Below are 15,480 nucleotides of genomic sequence, written 5' to 3'. Positions count from 1 at the left end.
CTCATCTTACTTCTCATTGGCCCTGTTGAAAATTATGATCTTAGTCTTATGCAAGGATGAAATAATTTCAGAAAGATCCCACATCTCAATAGGGCCTAGGAAAATTGTCAACCGGAGCTGAGTGATTTTAGTTGGTGAACAATTTTTTAAAAATCAGTGACAAAAATACAGAGCTGCCTGGGGAATACAATGCCTGTTGGCTGAGATTAATGGCAAGATTAATAAATGGATTGCTTGATGAAAAGGCGCGAGAGAACAAAAACCAGTAGAGATTGTGGAGGAGGCTGCTTATTAATGAGCTGTCAGCCCAAAGAAAGTTCAAGAAACTCTTCTGTGTTAAATGCAGCAGGGCTGGCACTTCTAATAAAAATTGGGGGTCCTTCAGAAATTAATTACATCGGCCTTACAGCAAGAATTTGTGGAATTGCGAAACGTAGTGGCACGGACCAGCACGGGCCGTTAGTGCAAATAGAGAAGCTGCAGGAGAAACTAATCATTTTTTTTTCATTGATATGTAGGATATTGTAGTAGCATAATAGCCAGTCAGACCTGAGGATGAATGATGGGGTCCAGATACACACTGACTAATGAAAGGACACCATACTTCGAGCTTGGAGTCACTTCACATTTCATACGTAAGATTCCCTCCTGGAATCTGATTTTCTCCTTATCCTGTGTGCCCACCACGAAGGAGTTCCAAATCACTTTCAGAGTGATTATACGAACGTCAGAGGCACTCTGCCATGATTTATCAAGCTATGCCTAGAAGGAGCATCCATTTATCCCGAGTTGCCGTGATTTCCTTGTCCTCTCCACAAGTTCCCAGTTTGGCTGGCCTGACAAAACCTTCTCTTAATTAAAATTGGGTGTTGCCTCTGCCCGAGGAAGCAATCCAAAGGCATGCCACCACAAGATGGAGATTTCTAGGTTTGGGGTCTGATATCGCATGTTAGATGTTGCAAGCTGCTCTCTTTCTCTGCTTCCATGAAGGCAGAGGAAAGGTATTCCTCTGTAATGTGTTTAGACCAAGGGTTTGAAGACAGCCCATCCATCTCTTGGGTCTCAAATTTCATAATTAACCATTTCAGTTCAGGACTGAATGTCTTCCCCATAGAGCTTGGTAATTAAGGAGTTTTCTGCTAATTGATTTATGTGCTGCTTTTCTAGGAATGAGATAAATATAAGAGGAGAGGAGAGAACAACTTTTGGTTGGTTTACATGTAGTGTACTTTCTCCTTTGGGGTCTTAATGTAAATAATCATCCATTATTTTTCCTTCTTAGAGCTTGATAGAACTGGGGCTGGGGCTTTTTTTTTTTAAACTCCATTCAACTTGTACCAGGATTATACAATTTCCAAAGAGGAATTCCTTCAGTTGTGCATAGACTTTACCATCCTCTTTCTTTTGCTTGTCACATCCTTGAGTATTAGACCATCCACCACCCATCACTCTTTGACTTTTCAGACCCTCATAATCCACATGATACATGTCCTTTTGATTAAAACAACTTAATGGCCTTTTCACGAATAATTAATCTGCCGTCTTTTTACTTTCAGCTCCAGGCTTTTAACTTTAATGTTGAGTTATCCAACCTGTGTTGCCTTTTAAGGGTTCCACTCCCTTTAGCCTCTTCCCCTGGAAGGTTTAATACCTTTTCAGAAACTTCAGTGTTTGCTATACTAAGGTTTTTTTTAAAGGCTTCCAGATTACTCTCACATCCTTCCTGCTCTGTGTGAAGTGAATAACTAACTGTGCAGGAATCAGTGGGATGAAATGAAAATCATTTCAGACTCACAATATTCTGTCATTTTGGAAAACATGGAGGCTTTCGCTGCAAAGAAAAGGTAAAACCCATTGCTTTTTGAAGAAATAATTGTATATTTCTTTGTAGTTATGTGTTTCTAATTCTGGATATTTTTCTAACAGTGACAATTTATACCAAATGACCTCCCAGCTTGAATGCATGACCTGGAATCAGATGAACTTAGGAGCCACTTTAAAGGGGTAAGGTTTTCTCTGTTCCATTGCCCTTCAATAAAAACATACACCTGTTCGAACCATTTTAAAGGTGCTTGTAACTCACGAAGAAAATGCAGTTTTAGAAAAATAGTCATGGCTCTCTGTAGAATTAAGCTGCTTTCCTCCTTCCCCCAGTTGGTGGGTTGCGTTCATATTAAATTTTCAGGAATATAAATAGGGGATTTTTGTGTGTGTCCGGAACAAGGGAGTTGAGACTACTGAGAAAAAGTAATTTGGCCTTTACTTATTGAGTGTTTTAGAGTTCTTCAAAATTGTGTCAGTTCAACCTCATTTAATGTTTGTTTTGCTACTGATATCACAGATGTTAACTATTACATTATCTTGTCGAGAAATACTTTCAGTTTATAATGCCCGGGATCCAAATTCGTATTTGAGTGCTGATGATTGGGACACTTTTGAGTCAGATGTGCTCATACCCGGTTGTACCAACGGGTTTTCTTCATGCTCTGTAGACGGTCACAACGGGGAGAACACAACATAGGCAGGGGAGATTCTTTGCACCAGGAAATTTTAAAAGGCAAACAGGTGGGACTTGCTTTCAACAGTACAAGAACTCACTGTTCGCTTTCTCAAGTCTGAGTCAATGGGCATTAGCATATGACTCCAGTGACGTCCCCGTAATTGTAGCAGGTGCTTTTCTCAGTCCCCTCACTTACTCTTCCTAACAATACTGTAAGGCTTAGGTATGGTTACCCTGTTTTCTACAAATAAGAAATCAAGCTCAGAAAGTTAAGTCACTTCCCAAGTTCATATCATATTAAGTGGTAGAGGTGGGATTCCAAACCTGGATCTAATTCCAAAGCAGAGGCTCTTTCCAGCCTCCCTATGGTGCCTTCCACCTGGTGGCACTGGAGACTAAGTCCAACACTCTGGACGAGACAACTAGCTTCACATCTCTGTGTATTAGTGGCTTCTCATTGGATTCTGGGATCTGGGAGCTTGCAAGAGCCACGCATGCTCCATTCCCCATTCCCCACCTCTTCTTCTCTTCTAGAGTTGCTGCTGGGAGCTCCAGCTCAGTGAAATGGACAGAAGGGCAGAGCAAGTGAGTGGATGATACGATGATGGCAAAGCCAATGATGTAGGCCTTGTTGACTGGCGCCTGGGGCGATGCAGGAGTTAGCATTGACAGTGGGTAATCAGGGTAGCAGTTGGTGCAATGGGATGGGAAGGATCTCTCCCTCCCTCTCTCTCTCTCTTTCCCCCTCTCCCTCTCTGCCTCTTATTTGTTGTAGACATATTGTGGGCAAAAACGGAGGTGGTGACATTTCTCATCAACATACTCCTAGAAGACAGTTTTTACAACGATGTACTAGGAGTCCTGCTCATTTCCTCTGGAATGTTTTACCAAACACTAAATTTGTGGTATTATACATCTTCCTGTTAGATCAGTCAAATCTTTCAGGCATCTATAACTTGCTTTTTCTCTATTTGCTTTTAAATCTCTCAGGGAGAACTTAATTTTTACCTCAAATCTGTAGACAGAATTCTTACAAGAACTTTTTTTTTGTTGTTCTCAAACATCTGTGTCTTCCCCAGCCCTATAGGCTGCACCCTGGGACATTTCTGTAGCTATTTCTTTGACTTTATTTTCTCTGCATGAACACCAGAATTGGTCTCCTTCTTCTCATCCTTCTTTCTTTTGTTGGCTCAGTCCTGGCTTTTGTATCATCCTTCAGTGATCAGCAGAGTTGTTTTTCAATCTTCCAGGACTTACTGTTAGATCCTTCTTTCCACCCCCAGCTCCCATTTTTTCTGCTATTTTATCCAAATCTCAACTTCCTCTCTCTAGACCCCAAAAGCCTGTTGATGTGAATTTTCTCTCTCCACACTTGCGTCCAAGGGGCTGCTGACAATTTCAGCATTTTGTCTTTCTACCTACTCTCAACTTGTCTGATGTTTCTTGGCTTCTTGCTCTTACCCTTTCTTTCTGGATCCCTTCCTTTTCTTCTCTCTCTTCTCAGAATTCAGAAACTGTCTCCACATTAAATGCCAAGAGCAGATATAACTTGATTGTGAAGTGAGTAGTATGTTTCAATTTTTAAAATTTCTTCATGTTGGAGTACAAGGTTTGTTTGCTTAATTACAAAAATTACAGATACGGAATCTTGGCATGTGTTTGATTCTGGGTCTTTCCATAGTTGAGATAATTTTGATACCTTTTAAGGTCTTTAGACACATGATATTAGTCACTTGCTGAGGAATCAGAAGTTATATTGTGAAGATAAAGCACAAAATGTGAATAGTTTGTTTTGTTCAATCCACTTTAAGGAAGAAAGAAACTAGAAGAGTTTTTATTAGTCTGGTGCTTACATTTTGGAAAAGGATTTCTGAAACCAAAATGTATTTCTTGAATACTATTTTTATTCAGAAGGCTGAATGAAAAGGATAAAATATCTCCAGTAGGTAGTCCTACAGAAGAGCAACTCTTTGGAGAACAAGGTTGCAATGGTATAGTTTACTAACATCTTTTCTCACGCAGCAGATTTATCCCTTTAGAATGTATTGTAAGTCAACTAATGTCTGCTTCCATTTATGATTTGACAATTTATCTAAGGGTGGATGCTAACATTATTGGGCCCCGTGTAAGGGGCTTTACGTATGTTTTCTCCTTTGACCTCGTGACAATCCTAGGATACTAGGGTATGTCCATCTTTCAGATGAGGAGGGTGGAGAGACTAAGACACCTAATCCAAGTTCACATAGCAACGTGAACTTTATTTTTAATTTATTTATTTTTAAAGATTTTATTTATTCATCTGACAGAGAGAGAGAGCACGTGAGTGCATAAGCAGGGGGAGCAGCAGAGGGAGAGGGAGAAGCAGGCTCTTCGCTGAGCCAGTGTGAACTATAAAATGCTTGTTGTGATGTGGAGATTGACATTACAACACACTGATGTGTCATGACCCACAGTCTTCCTCTCTTATGGCTCTTAAAAATGGCTAATCCTTAGCTCTTTCCTCCAAGCTCCTGAACTTCCTAGAACTGAATTCAGTTGAATCTGTTATTCCAGTAGAAAATTGGGCTCTTCTCCAGGGGAGACACAATCTGGGTAGGCATCATCCTTCTCTCTGATGCCATATTCACTTCCTTTTGTCATGGTATGAAAACACTGTTAATATGGAAAATATATTTGAGTAAAAATATTCCATGAAGAAAGATAGCTTTTTTTTTTTTTAACTTAAATCCATAGCTAGTGTCTTGATACTATTTGAAGTCAATGGTAAGAAAAATCATGGTGACACAGTAGATATAGAACAGAAAAACTGGAGGTTTGCCTCATGTTTTGGAGAAAAAAGATAATTTCCATATCATTCATAAAAATGAGACATTATCCCAATTTTTTTTATTAAAAAGATCATGAGCTTCAGATAAACCCCCATTAAATATTTGTTCATGTCTTTTTTCCTCAAAAATTTTACTTAAAAAAGAATCGTTTTTTTTCCTTGTGTCCTAAGCAGGTCCTTGGAGACATCTTTTATTAGATGTCAGGGAGCGGTGTTATTACAATGGGTGGGGATGGGATTTTTAGGGAGAGCATGGGCAAGATGAGATGAAAACATGATATAATGGGGAGGAAGAGATACTTTAGCCCCTGATTTACTCCTCTCTCCTCTTCTCTTCATTTTCTGATCTCTGTGTGCCCATTGGGATCAGAACTACTTTTATGACCTCAAATGGGAGAGTATTATATTTCAGTTTAAGTCAGAGAAGGTACTTTATGAACCCACTTTCTTAACTCTGACCCTTTTCATCACTCACAAATGAAACTAGATTTTTTAAGTGGGTCACTGGGAGAGGAAATTGTCAGGGATTCCTTCTAAGCATTAGTCCACCTTTATGAATAATTCTGTTTATGGTGCTTTTGCATTCATTGCCTGATTTTTATTTCTTTAAAAGCCTTTCCTGTGTGTTCTTAACGGCCACTGATTTCCTAAATCTGCTCACAAGCCGCAGCTACTCCGTTAGTCTCTGTTTTGTCTCTTCTGAAGAAAATATCCTGCAAAATGGAGTAACACATCAACCTTGACTGTGGTCCAAGTTATTAAAACAAGGAAGAAGTTATTCTCTGGGGAGTTGGGCAGGGGGAGTGGGAAATCGAACACAATAGAAATGTTAAAGGAGTGCTGAGCAGAATGAATGTCCCTTTGCTGGTCCAAGAAGTTCACAGACTGTTGGGAACACACAGTATTTGACCTGTGGATGGTTGAAAGGAAAAACGAAAGACTCACGATGAGTGATGTATGGTGAAAACAAAGCCGCGCGTTTTGGTAGGGCCAAGGCTGTCGAATCTGGAGAAAATCCCCGCTAGACATGGTCTCATCCCTGAGAACCTGTGCCAAAAGAGATAACTGTCTTCTCTGGCTGGGAGTTCCAATACACAGCCCAGCACCTTCCCATTCCAGCTCATAAACATAAGGTATTCGTCCAAGAGATTTACTTCTTGAAAATAGATAGCCTGCTTTTAAGTGGCTCCTGGAGCTTGGGATGCAGAGCAAAGGTGGAGAGAAATAGTTCTGTGAATATCAGCATTCCTGAGTGAAATCCTCCAGCTCCACCCCCAGCAAAACTTTGTTAATTTCTCCTTTTAAAAATGGTTACCTTTAGGGGCGCCTGGGTTGCTCCGTTGGTTAAGCAACTGCCTTCGGCTCAGGTCATGATTCCGGAGTCCTGGGATCGAGTCCCACATCGGGCTCCCGGCTCAGCGGGGAGCCTGCTTCTCCCTCTGACCCTCTCCCCTCTCATGCTGTTTCTCTGTCTCTTTCTCTCCAATAAATAAATAAATAAAATCTTAAAAAAAAAAATGGTTACCTTTATGCCAGGAAAGTAGTTCTTTGTCATCCCTTGGATTCCGCTTAGATCTGTTAGCCATACTGCCAAGACAAACATGGGACTCCTGGGTTGGCAGGGTGGGGAGGGAGACTGATTTTGAGCTGTGTCTCCTGTTCCTCGCATCTGGAGTGGACTTAATTTCTTTGCCCTCAGTTCTCACTTCCATGCTACTTGTTTCAACTCTCCTTGGCTGTTCACCTTTCCCACCCTTTTCTCTTTGGGCATGTATTCAATTAATATATGTAACTTTTTAAATTATTTAAGTAATCCATATAAATTATAGAACACCTAGAAAATACAACTATACAGGGAAGGAAACTTCCCCCCCTCCCCCGGTAGTTCAGACGAAATTACTGTTAATATTATGTTGCATACACTTAGACTTTTTTCTTTTTGGGGGGCACATGGTGAGGGGCAGAGGGAGAGAGAGAATCCAAAGCAGGCTCCATGCCAGCACCCAAAGCAGGGCTCCATCTCACAACCCTGATATCAGGACCTGAACCAAAATCAGGAGTCGGACACTTAACCAGCTGAGTCACCCAGGGGCCCCTAGATCTTTTTCTATGCATACACGTACATTTGTGTCCTTTTCTTTTCTATAGCAAATAATTGGGCTTCAACTTCTGTAAGCCATTGTCAAGTTCTGTATTTCAACTATCAAGAGAGTGTTTTGAAAATATTCTTAACTTGTTAAAAAATATTTCATTTAAAAAACTACTTTGGCCTTTCTAGACATCATCTCTACACTATGTCTCTATTTATTTTTAAGCAAGGAGTCATTTTCATCTTGTAAAGGTGAGGGGAAATGACAGGTTTGTTCAGATCAGAAATACAAAGAGACCAAGAAGGTGGTGGTGAAGGGACTAAGATGGATGTGAGGAGGATGATGGACTCAGCACAGAAAGATGAAGTAGGGTTCTAGCCTATTGATAAAGGTGTTTGTGTGTGTGTGTGTGTGTGTGTTGGAGGGGGGAGAAATATAATAGGTGTGTGGCGGATGTCTTTCATGACCTAAAGGAATATTTTGCACCTCTCATGTCTGTGATCCCATCTTGTACCCTTCTGAGACCCTCTACTCACCATGAATCCTTCTTCCTATTATTTACCCAAGAAAAAAAATCATAACCTCCAGCTAGGAAAATATTGACATGGAAGCTACACTAGTAAAAAGTCATCTGTATAAACACTTCTCTGAATTGAGGGTCTGTTGCATATTTGAGTAGGTTTTTTTTCTTATTAAAATTGAAAAAGTTCATTTACTCTAGCTTTATTTTTAACTCTTTATTTTTGTTTATTTTTTTTAAAGAATTTTTTTTTATTTGAGAGAGAACACAAGCAGGGGGGAGGGGTAGAGGAAGAGGGAGAAGCAGACTCCCCACTGAGCAGGGAACCCAATGCCTGACTTCATCCCAGGACCCCAGGATCATGACCTGAGCCGAAGGCAGACACTTAGCTGACTGAGCCACCCAGGCGCCCTCTAACTTTTTATTTTAAAAGCAAAGCCACAAATATAATGTTCCTAAGGCTAAGATGGTGACTTTATCAAAATGAAAACAACTCTTACCCCCTTGATTATAAAAGTAACACAGGCTTACTATGTATTTAAAACATCAAACCAGTCCCAAAACATCATAAAGGGAAAGAGGTATCTGTTACCTTACCACCCAGTAATCACTAATTTTTATTAGGATGTGTTTATATCCGCAGAGAGAAACTCCTGGAAACATTGACCGAACTAGTAACTGTAGTTGTCTCTGTGAAGATTAGTGGAAGAGGGGGAAAGCCTGATAGAGATGGGTTTAAGAGATCCTAGGAGGGGATAAACTGGAGGCACTTGTACAAAGACGCTTGCATGGAGTTTTGCTGCAAAAAGGAGCAAAGAAATGGGGTTCTAGCTCAATGAGGATAGAATGTCAGGAGAAGGTGGTTTCATAGTGTTTTGCTTTATTTACTTTATTTAGAGAGAAATACCTGCCTTTTTGCTTACTGATGAGAATGATCAAGAAGAGGGAAAAAGTTGGTGGGAGAGGATAGAATATGCTGGAACACTGTCCTTGAGAGAGAAGAGGCTCCATGGGTAACTGGCCACTGGGTAGCTAAGAGCTGGGATAGGTCATCCAATAACTGTTGATCTGCAAGGGCTCTTTGTTTATAAGGATATTAACCCTTTGGTTGTCCTATGTACTACAAGTATTTTCTCTGATTTTATTTTGACTCTTAATGGTTTTGTCTTTTCCTGTCAGAAATTTCTACTTTTATAGTAAAAGTGATCAGTTTTTGTTTTATGGTTTCAAGTTTTTGGCCTTAGTATCGTGTCTAAAAAGATTTTCCCAAGATTTAAAAAAAAATTTACTTATTTATTGGTATTTCTTGGTATATTTTTAAATTTACTTTTTATATTTAAACATTTAGTTCATCTTGAATTTATTTGGCAATTTGATTCTACCTTGATTTGTTTCTAGAGGACTAGCCAGTATCCCCAAACTATATTGAATAATCCAGTCTTTCATCATTAACTTCAAATATTTCCTTTATCAATCCTCGGAACCTATCAAATTCCTTGGGTCCATTTCTAGATGCTTTACCCTCTTCTTTTGATCAGTCTGGTTCTTTTTGCCAAGTATCAGGCTATTTTCTTAGCTCTAATTTTATAGACTATTTAAATATCTGATAGAAAAGTTTCCTAGCATTGTATTTCTTTTTTCAAACTAATTCTGGCTATTATCTCTTGTTCATTCTTCAAGATGACTTTTAGATTCATCTTGTTGATTTCAAAGAAAGTCTTTATTGGGGTGCTTGGGTGGCTCAGTTGGTTAAGCGTCTGACTTGATTTTGGTTCAGGTCATGATCTCAGCACCATCCGGCTTCACACTGGGCGTGGAGCCTTCTTAAGATTCTCTCTCTCCCTCTCCCTCTGCTCCTCACCACCCTTGCTCATGCACAGGCACTCTCTCTCTCTAAAAACAAAATAAAAGAAAAAAGAAAGTCTTTGTCAGTATTGGTTTGTTAATTGTGACAAATGCACTCATTTGTGCATTTGTGAGTGAGATGTGAGTAAGAGAGGAACCTGGGCATGAGATATATGGTAACTGTCTATATTATCTTAGAAATTTTTCTGTAAATCTAAAACAATTCTAAAATAACAAGTTTATTTTTTAAGTCTTAATTAGAATTTTGAGGGGATTGCATCAGGTTTAAAAATTAATTTTGGAGAAGATTGACTTTTGGAAAAAAGAGCTAACCCTTTCTTCAAGAATGTAGATAACAGGGGTGCCTGGGTGGTGCAGTCAGTTAAGCATCCAACTCTCGGTTTCAGCTCAGGTCTGATCTCAGGGTCATGAGATCGAGCCCCGCATGAGGCCCTGAGCTCAGGGCCAAGACTGCTTGGGTTTCTACTCTCTACTCTCTCTAAAATAAATAAGTAAATCTTAAAAAAAAATAGAATAAAAGAACGTGGATGGCATTCCTGAACATTTTTTTCAAGTCTTGTTCTGTGTCAGATGTCTCCATTTTGAATTTCTTCCTTTTTAGAACTTTTTAGCAATAATGCCTCTGACTTCAAAATTTCTTTGAGAATGAGTGTGATTCCATGAATATGTTACAAGGATTTTCCTTTGTGTCTTCACCTTGAAATACTTTGTGGTGTTACTAAGATTCGTTTGGAGGGTGGGACCTGTGGAAAAGATGATTAGGCACACAACCTTCACACCTGCAAGCCTCCGTTTCAACTGGAGAAGCAGGGGACATCTTAATCTTAAGAGCCCCCGTGCTTGATCCTGGTGTTTTAGGGAGGACAGTTTTTTTTTTTTGTATGTAATTAAGCATAGTTGAGTAAACTTTTTCAGATTCAAGAGTGTGTAAGCAAGCTGTGTAGGAGCCTTTAGGAATCTGGGCTGCAAAGCCCCTGCTCCATCTTTCCTGGGCAGGGCTTGTCTCATGTGGATCTGCGACAGATGTTCTTGGTAGCTAGCAGCAGTTTCCGGCCAGAGAGCCAAGTCTGTGAGAACAACGAACCCAGTGAGTTAGATGAAATTGGGATTATGATAAACCATCACCTCAATACCAGACACATGTAAGGAGAGATCCAGAGATTTCTTATATAGTCTGATTGAGATGGTCTATGAAAATACAGTTCGTGTGTGTGTGTGTGTGTGTGTGTGTGTGTGTGTGTTGAAGCAGGAATGAAAGTCATGCTGAAAAATCATCTTCCAAGTGGTAGGGGTCAGTAAAATTGTGGGGTTTTTGGACTATGTTCTCTCCAAACTGTTGTGAGAAACTGGATTTATTTTTTTAAAGGTTTTATTTATTTATTTGACAGGGAGAAACACAGCTAGAGAGGGAACACAAGAAGGGGGAGTGGGAGAGGGAGAAGCAGGCTTCCTGCTGAGCAGAGAACCTGACATGGACATGGGGGCTCGATCCCAGGACTCTGGGATCATGACCTGAGCCGAAGGCAGACGCCTAACGACTGAGCCACCCAGGCGCCCCGAGAAACTGGATTTAAATATTTAAAATATCTCTTAGCTCTGCTCTGAATGTTAAATAGGAGGGAAAATGTCACTTGGAGGAGGTTTGTGTACCATTTCAAGTGGTGAGGAAGTCTCGATGGTTCATAAGGGCTCATTTATACAAGCGTTGTTGTCAGGCTGTTAACCATCCAGCCCGTGTCCCCTGTTAAACAGCAGCCGATGACCAGGTTGCGTGAGAAGTGAAGTGAAGACATAGGAGCCATGACTATAAAGAAGCTTTCAAAAGAGGAATACAGACTAGGTTTTGGTAATGATAGCATTGTTGGAATCAGGAGGCATCTTCCAGAAGGTAATACTTTGAAGGGACCAGTACTCATTTGTAGATACCGTGTTTTGTTTTTTTTTTTTTTTTTAGATACCGTGTTTTGAGAAATTCCCTGAAGAAATAAATCCAGTGACTTTTGGGTAATTGCTAGATTAGGTATGGATCAAGACTTTTTCTATAGTAGGTGGTAGAACGCCCGTTGAACTGGCATAGGTCAAAGGGGAAATTTAAATTTGGTAACTTAACTGTATTGTATTTTAAAACCCCATGTCTGGATTCAGGGGCTCAGACGATGTCATTAGAACACTGTTTCATTGTCTCTTGTCTCTGCTGTTTTCTGTGCTGGCTGCCTTCCCAGACAGGCTCTCTCCATTGTAACAAAAATAGCTCTGGTTCTGGGCATCTATGGCCTGACAAGAATACCTCTCTATTGATTCTTCAACAAAAGACCCAGGGAAGGCTCTGACTGGCCTGGGTTGGGTCATGTGGCTGGAGAATTCAGTGATCTGACTGGCCAGATCCTGAGCATGTCCTTACCCCTGGAATCTGAGGGCGGGATTAGAAGAAAAGTGGAAAGGGAAAGGGCTGTGTTTCCAGAGGAAGGTGGGATGGATGTGGAGTGGGCAGCACAAGAAAGACTCAATAGAGAATTAAAATAGCCAAAGTTAGGGGGCGTCGAGGTGGCTCAGTCCATTAGGTGTCTGGCTCTTGGTTTCAGCTTAGGTCATGATCTTGCAATTGTGGGATCCAGCCCCCACATCAGGTTCTGTGTTGCTCAGTGTTGAGTCTGCTTTGATTTCTCTCTCCCTCTCCCTCCTGCTTACTCTCTCTCTCTCAAATAAGTAAATAAATAAATAAATACATAAAAATCTTTAAAAATAAATAAATAAATCAGAGTTAGTAAAAATGGCGTGAGTCCTCTTCCCCTCCAGATAACTTTGGAGCTGTTTGCCCATAGGGATGTATGATACCTGGAGAGAGAATAAATGAAGGATGGTGCAGAGAAGCCTTCTTTCTAATGCTCACGAGAAAAGCACTCATTAAAAGGTACAATAGTTAGAGTTATCATAGTATACTTTTTAATTGAAAGTGACACAAGATAGATTAGGTTTTTGTTAAAAGTCAAAAATGCATCTTTTTCTTGAGATCTGAACTGAAATGAAACACCTGAGGGGAGGAGGAAGACTCAGATTTTTTGAGTAAAAAAATAGCTGGTTGTTTTCTGTAGACTATACTTCCGGAGGAGTTTTATACCGTGAACTATCAGACTGCAGACATTACTTATATTATTGTTTTTGTTTTTTAAGCTCAATCAAATTTAACTTGGTTGATTCGTTTTTAAGTTCTAGGTTCTGGGCTGGATTCATAAAAGAAACTGCATCTTTTGTATATTCTCAGGAACAGAATAATCCTTTGGCTTTTATATATTCCCATTGATTTGTTATATTCCCACTATAAATGATGAAATTACACAAAGAAAAGAGAATGGCTAGAAAGCCTTGCTGATGATGTCTGTGCAGAATTTTATTTAAATATTGCCCTTAGCACATCACATTCAGGCAGAGAATAAAAATAGCCTTCATGTTGAGCTCGAGGTGATTGTGGCTAGGTTGCCACCACCTCTGATTTTGTGCAGAAAGAGAATTTAATGTATATTCATTTTCCCAAGTCAGATCTTCGAAGTGGATATGAAAGTGACTTCTGAAAATACTCTGGCTACAGGGAAATTAGATTTTCATTCAGTAAAGCTTTTCAACCTACGAATTCTGGTGTGACCACTAAGGCTTCTCAGGGGAAGTTCCTGTTCTTTTGGCCCCAAGTCCTCCAGTTCAAGTCCCACTATCTCTATGCATGGTGCATCTTTGTGAATGCTGAGCGTTTGTGCAGAGGCTTATTGTTTCATTGGGCTTGGTTTTATTTTGTTGGTTGTCCTCTCTTAAGTCTCTTTTATGCTGTAACTGTCCTTCTCACCCCTAACTCCTCTTTTTTTTTTTTTTTTCTCATGTTACTGGTAAGTTGGAGACAGCAAGTCGTTTGGCCAGTAGAATATCTTCTAATCTGGATTCGGCAGATTGCTCTCACAGCATTTTAACTTCGGGTTTCCATCCCCTGTGTTGCCTATAAATAGGTAGTTAGATCTGGAAGCTTGCTTAGATTTGGGTTTTTTTTTTTTTTTTTTTTTTTTTAGCAAGATTGGTGTGTTTAGCCTCCTCTCTTGTGTTTAACCTTAAAGGATGTACACTCTTTGAACACGGTTCCAGTATCCTTTTCCCTAAAAGTGGCCCACTAGACAGGGGTGATGGTTCTCAAGGCTTGCAGCAAAGTGTATTTTCAACACCAAAAGGAATCAAGCATTTAAGTGTCTCATATATATAGCCTGAGTATTAAGGATGGATAGAGAAGATGGGGTTGATAGGTAAATTCCATTTTCTGGATATGCAAGAGTTTGAAGTTCTCCCAGGAGCTTTCCTTCAACCTGATTAACTCTGCAGAGGTGAGAAGACAGAGGTGAAAGGGGGGGATGCCCACCTGGCCAAGGACTAGAGGTGGGAGAGAGAAGTCACAGGTGGAGGTTTCCCCTTTTTGAATATTTGTATCAAATGCTAATTACTTTCTTTCTCTTTTCTTTTTTCTTCCTCTTCTGTTGATAAGGGATTTCAGGGCAGCTCTGGTTTTCCTCATCTGTAAAACCTCAATTCCTTTTTATTAATCTTCTTGTGCCTGTGGAATATCAAAATTAATCATTTCTAGAGAAGCTACTCTTCTAACATCAAGTTTTTTTCTGGGCCAAACCTCAATGTACAAGTTTTTAGCATGAAGAGGGCTCATAATTTGTGTTATATGAGGGACATTCTTCTCCTTTTTGCAAACTTTCTAAGGACATGTGTTTATGTATTTTAAAGCTGTCTGGGAAAAGCAAACTTTCTCAGGATACATTTTTATGGATCCTCAAGCTGTTTAGGAAAATGGGCAGCCCACACCACCACCAGGAATGACGCAGCATAGGATCTACTGATAACTGTTTCTGCTCAGTTTATTTTCCTAGTTAGGTGGAAAGAATTTTTTTTTTTTTTTTGTAAAAATTGTGCTCAGTTTTGATTGTTGCTCTGTCGCATGTAAGCAGGCCATTTCCATCAGCTAGCTTTGTGCTTTCCTTAAACCAAAATGAATGCTGGGCCTCAGAGCAGAAGCTTGAGTGTCCTGAAGAGTGAGTATCTTGACTTGTTCCTCATGATTGCTCCCCTTCTCTTATCCTACCCACTCCCAAGACATTTTTAAACCTTCAGCAAGCCTAATTTCATTCATGCCACTAGAAAAAAGAGCTGGGAATTAGTCAAGGGTCTTGATGATAGAAGTGAACCCAGGATGGGGTTATTCCACCAGAATTGTCTAGCTAGTTTTGAAGGAAGAGAGCTGTGCTGACCTGGACTCAAACCCCATCTCTGCCACCTGCCATCTCTCTGACTTTGGGCAGATAACTCAGTGTCTTCTTAAATCTTAATATTCTTTGCTGTAAAATGCAGGTCTTACTATTAAGTCCTAGTGAACATTTATTGAGGGCATGTCATGGGCCAAGCAGTGTGCTTTACTTACCTAGTCTCATTTGATGCTATAAAGGTCCGATGGGGAGGTGCTGTTTCTCTTTTGGACTAATCTAGATTAATCTGGAGAAAAAGGATCCAGATTAATTTAACTCTTTCAGATGTATCTGCAAGAAACTGAGTAAGTCTGGTTCTCTTGGTATGGGAGGTTGAATAATGACCCCCAAAGATATCGAAGTCCTAATTCCTGGAACCTGTGAATGATGCCTTA

At 40.0% G+C, this 15,480-nt stretch overlaps 1 protein-coding gene across 2 annotated transcripts in view; it reads left to right on the top strand.

Moving 5' to 3' along the window:
* The window catches only part of WT1 (WT1 transcription factor), a 42,216-nt gene that overhangs the window by 11,152 nt on the left and 15,584 nt on the right, over positions 1-15,480 (top strand). The window contains exons 4-5 of one of the 2 annotated variants that reach the window (XM_035012303.1): positions 1,927-2,004; positions 3,035-3,085. In XM_035012303.1, coding sequence (XP_034868194.1) covers positions 1,927-2,004; positions 3,035-3,085 — 129 coding nt within the window. The remainder of the gene's footprint in view (positions 1-1,926; positions 2,005-3,034; positions 3,086-15,480) is intronic. The other variant, XM_035012304.1, reaches the window with a different exon arrangement.

This window comes from Mirounga leonina, unplaced genomic scaffold, assembly GCF_011800145.1.
Source record: "Mirounga leonina isolate KUSES-001 unplaced genomic scaffold, KU_Mleo_1.0 Mir_166, whole genome shotgun sequence".
Taxonomy (NCBI): domain Eukaryota; kingdom Metazoa; phylum Chordata; class Mammalia; order Carnivora; family Phocidae; genus Mirounga; species Mirounga leonina.
Note: the sequence above shows the minus strand (reverse complement) of the source record. Positions and strands in the feature narration are given on the sequence as shown.